General features: G+C 39.3%; 2 protein-coding genes across 2 annotated transcripts; one reads left to right on the top strand and one right to left on the bottom strand.

Annotated features, from left to right (window-relative positions):
- Window positions 1-444: 444 nt before the first annotated feature.
- On the top strand, window positions 445-687 carry C922_05709 (hypothetical protein; the record flags this gene model as incomplete). Its single annotated transcript, XM_008821280.1, has 1 exon — window positions 445-687. One exon carries the CDS (start codon window positions 445-447, stop codon window positions 685-687), a length of 243 nt encoding a protein of 80 aa, XP_008819502.1.
- A 1,505-nt stretch (window positions 688-2,192) lies between these two features.
- On the bottom strand, window positions 2,193-2,468 carry C922_05710 (hypothetical protein; the record flags this gene model as incomplete). The annotated part of the gene is made up of 1 exon (XM_008821281.1): window positions 2,193-2,468. One exon carries the CDS (start codon window positions 2,466-2,468, stop codon window positions 2,193-2,195), a length of 276 nt encoding a protein of 91 aa, XP_008819503.1.
- Between the last annotated feature and the right edge of the window lie 2,884 nt (window positions 2,469-5,352).

Consider the following 5,352-nt stretch of genomic DNA (forward strand, 5'->3'; position numbering starts at 1 on the left):
ATAGCTATACTGTTTAGACAATATGATTCGAGGCCACCTGTGGGATCTGCAGAATCGCCCAATTCATATCATCGAGCCATTAACCCAACATGGGCACCCTTCAAATAATGCTATTCCAAGGACAGTTGTACTCATCAGGACAAACTACTCTGTACATAACATCAGTGTTCTTCAGGTAATCGTGCAATTCACTCTTCCTGTATCCCACACAACTGTACCCCCCAGACGGAGGTACTATGGCAACTTCCACAAGTTGAGTAACGGTTGGCTCTGCTCATACGGCACAAAGCCAATTCATAAATTCTACACTTCCCCTTACTTCACTTAATATTACTGTTCCAACTTCAGCATTCCTCAAATAGCAGTGTACCAGGCATGTTCGCACATGGTAGTTTTGAGTACCATACATACATCTCTACTGTTCCCATAATAGTACTGCAAGTCATGAATATTCATTCAGAATATATCTTGTCCAGATACGAGTTTTCTACACAGAACAAGGTTGTAAACAGGACGATACTTTTTTCACACCATTACCCTCCCAAAAAATCGTACTGCAAAGGTTATTTTACTCATAAAGGCAGGACACTCCACACATCATGCTCTTGTTGGTATAGTAGCATTCCAGGTGATCCATATAACTGGACTACTAGTACCTTCATAGAACAGTACTATGCGGACATTTAGACTCCTCACCATTGAACATCCAGAGACGTTAGTATTCTTTAGATAATACTTAGACTGCAATATTCATTGACTCCACAGGACAGTGGTATTCATATAATAAAAGCATAAACCAGGAATCTTTAACATAACCCATTACATGAAGGGGAATACTCTTCACATCATAGTACTATATGTACATCTGCGCACTCTACCAGGGTTAGGGACTGATACTAGTACTTTATAAATAATGGTATCCAAGGCGTGCTTCCATTCTTCAAATATCATACAATAAGCATGTTACTACTCGATACATATAAGTATTACGGACACCTGGATACGCTTCATATACAGTAACACTGGAAGATATCCTTACCCTTTACACAGATGTGTTCTTCAAATAAGGGCAATCCAGCCACAAGGAGCCTTTTCAGATAACAATCCCTCAGGATATCCCTACATTTCACATAGTACTGCATTCAAGATGTTGGTGGACTTCACAGAATGGCACTCTTCATATACTCACGCTTTCCATATGGAATGAACACTGGTATATCAGTACTCCTCAAGTAATTCTGTTCCAGGTGGCTTCCAAGGTTCAAACGATTTAGTCCTCCGTATAGTACTTGTATCATCCCTTGACCCCCATATAATAATAGTGCCCGTACAGACTTTTACTTCTCAACCATGGACACTTGATGCATGTCCCACCATCTCATACAGTTGTGCTCACTATATAATACTACAGCACGTATATGTGTGAACTTCCTTCAATGGTGTCATTCATATAATAGTATTCTTGAGACACACATACAGGGTAGAAATAATGTTAGCTTTTGCATGTCAGTAGTATTTAAATCATAGTACTAGGGGCACTGTAGTACTCATCCCCAGAATGTTATTCCCCCCATATGAATACTCGGCAGACATTTGGACTATTCACTTGATAGTACTCTGGGAATATCAATACTTGATCTTAAGAAGTTATTCTCACACAAGGGTAATCTAAAGATATCCCTACACTTGGTAGAGCGGTGCTGCTAAAGTCATGAAGCATCACGCAATGCACCACTCTTAAAATAATAATACTTCAGGGACTGCTACAAGTTCCACACAGTAGTTTTGTGAGTATAATAGAAGCCGAAATCCTGCCCCTCGATTTTCAGACCCTTCAAATAATTGTGCTTCTGACACATCCATAATGTGCGAACAACTCTACTTCCTAAACGACACTACTACGTACATAGGAATATACTCACAAATTACAGCTCCAGATTATCCATACTTCCCACGGAGGTATTCTATTCAGAATACAATGCACAACAAATATTACCACAGCTCATCCATTAGTACATTCATATAACGATACTACGACAACTTCTGTAATCATGACCATTGGAAATCCATAGGCATCCGTACTGTATAAGCAATAGTCTTCCTGTAATATCCATAAACTCGACGGAATAGTATTCTCCAAATAATGACACTCGTGGAATATCAATATTTCAAACACACAAGTATGGTTCACATCATAGTACTATTGGCACCATAGTACTATCGAAATCATGGTGTTGCTGACATCCGTTAAGGGCTGTACGATCCCGCACTTCATATAATTGGGCCAGTAAACTTAAAACCAGACCCTTCACATAATGGCACTTCGAAGACAGGCATGTTCCTCTGGGGACACCATTCTGTATATAACCGTAATACTCCTCAAATGACGCAACACTGAACAGGTCCACGTGGTTGATAGCATAGTATCCGTCATATAAAACTATTACGGGAACAGTCATACCATTCATAGTGTAAAGCTCTGCATATGATAAAACATTATACCATATATCTTATCTGCTTCAACATAAATTACTTGACAGTACTATCGTAAGCTTCTGATGCTTCGAATAAGAATGTAGCAGGGATATTAGCACTTTGCAGCTATGAGTACGGCCTATATTTATGTATTCTTCACACAATAATACTTCGAGTCATCAATGCTGCTATACAACTGTGCACTTCGAAGGGAGGTATAATCCAAACAGGAGTATTGTTAACATAACGGTATTACCTGTACACGCGTACTCTCTAAAGAATAGTACGACACATATTGTCCTACTAATGAAGGCATATAAGTGCGGATAGAATGGTACCCATAGCATAATAGCACTCCTGGAAGATCAATACTCAAGACAAAAAAGTACTCCTAATATCATAATACTCCTGGAGTAACAATACTCTTTAAGTAATAGTATTACAGATGACTCCTAGAATTTGCGCAATCCTGCACTTCATGTAATCAAGTCATTAAACTTAAATCAAGACACTTGACTTCATGATAACCCAAGGATAGACTTATTCATCCAGGTACACCGCCCCCCACATAACAGTACTTTTCTTAAATTAACAGTGTACTTCACACATTAACACACTCAACGCAAAAGTATTCTTCACATAAGAAATCTACTGGAGTTTCTGCACTGCTCATACAATAGGTCTCCGCAAATGGTAGAAGTTTACGCCCCATATATCCTATTACCCGAATACATCACTTAATACGACTGTTTTGACCTCGCCATGATCCAAATAGCGGTGTACCAAGCATGTCGGCTATTTCCACATATGAGTATTATACATACGTCTGCACTCTCCGCATATTGTTATTGCAAATCATGAATACTCAGTAAGGGAGTGTGCTATTTAAATAAACGTATAATCCACACAACAATACTCTTAACATGACGGTACTCCTGACACACATGTACTCCTCCATAGCATACTATTTTGAATATAATGATATTGATTATGACAGAACTCCGAACATATAAGGGTGCAGATTAGTAGGATACGACTAGACGTCATGCAGATAGTTGATCTATTAGAATCTTCATATAATGGTACCATGAGAATCTCTGGATTGCGGACTATTGCGAATCCACACAAATTGGTACGGTTTAAACGAGAGTTGTAGAATATTCATGCACTTCACATGATACTACAACACGAGCATCCGGCCGCTGCAACGGCGTTAAAAGCGCAAACCACTATTCTGCAAAGAAGAGTACCCCACGCGGGATTGTGGTGCTGATGTAACGAACCGATAAGCATCTTAGTATTCTACGGATATGAATACTATACACACATCAGTATTTTCCATGCAATAAAATTCCTGGATATCCATACCCTAGACACAAGTGTGTTTTCCCAATAACAGTGTTATCCAGGTAAAACCGCTATTCACCTAATACAACTCAATGAACATCATCACTTCAAAAGCAATAATACACCAGGGAAGAAAGTGCCCTTTTACACATGGGTATATTATTCCTGTTTTGTAATGTTACCACATCAGTATGCATATGATATTTACACTTCACATATGTCGCCTTCTTCCTAAATAGCCAAAGAGAGAGAATATCTTCATAATGGCTCCGCATAGAAAGAAAAAAAAAGGCGATCAGAATATTACGGAAGAAGAAATTCTAATAAAGAAGAATGACATACAATACAGCATATAAACAGGGATGCGACCAAAAGGACATCTTCTCAATGATGCGGCCTGAAAATACATTTCCACAATAATGAAGGCAAAGGGACATCTTCAGAATGACGCGACAAAGAAACATACTGAGGATACTAGGACAAGAGAACATCTTCATAAAAAGAATAAAAAACAAGAGAGAGTCTTATACCCTGCCGCGCAGAAGGGGAATCTTCATACAGGAAATCACACACCGAGGGACATCTTAAGAATTCCGCGAGGAAGGTACATCAACGTAAAAAAACTGACACAGAAAAAAACATCTTCACGATGCCGGTGGAGGAAGGAGCATCCATATAAAACAGATAACACAGAACAATATATTCAGGCTGCCGCCGGAAAATAGCATCATAGGAATGCCTCGGAAAGAATATATCTTCATAAAAAATAGGCCTCGCAAAAGAATGCCTTCGCAGTAAAATGATAAAAGGAAGAACCATCTTTATAAAACAGCCAAACAGAAAAATATCATCGATATAACGCGGTCACAGGAGTCTTCGTAAAACAGATGCCACAGAAGCCAAAATTCTCACAATGACGTGGCACGGGCGACCCTCATCGCGGCCCCCGAACAGAGAAATATCATGAGAAAGGAAATGAAGCACAAACAAGAATCTTCATAGTGACACGCCAGAAGAAACCATCTCTATAAGGATGACGAGCGAAGGAATATATTAAGAGTCCACCGCGATAAAATGAATCTTGGGAAGGAACATACCCCACAGAGAAGATACACTTCACCATGAGCAGCCCTAAAGGAACAGAAATTCATAAGAATGCAACAGGAAATATCATCCTGAAAAAAATGCCACACACACAGACATCTTCATATTGACACAACAGGGAGGATGTAGCTATGCGAAAATGTAACACAAAGAAGCATTATTATAGTGACATGTCAAATATAAGCATCCTTAGAGAAATGCAACACACAGAAAAAGTATCAGAATTCCGCGACAGAGCAGTACACATCACAGTGACGTAACACCACAACAGCACAATGATCCGGAGGGAGAGCACCATAACAATGCAGGAGAAGAGATGCAACATGATGAAGAAGCTACACAAAAAGAATCGTGATAAAAATACAGCAAATAAGGGCATATTCATACAAATGCCAAGAGAAGTGGTATCTTCATAGAGGTGCTGCG

The sequence above is a fragment of the Plasmodium inui genome (assembly GCF_000524495.1).
Source record: "Plasmodium inui San Antonio 1 unplaced genomic scaffold supercont1.145, whole genome shotgun sequence".
Lineage (NCBI taxonomy): Eukaryota > Apicomplexa > Aconoidasida > Haemosporida > Plasmodiidae > Plasmodium > Plasmodium inui.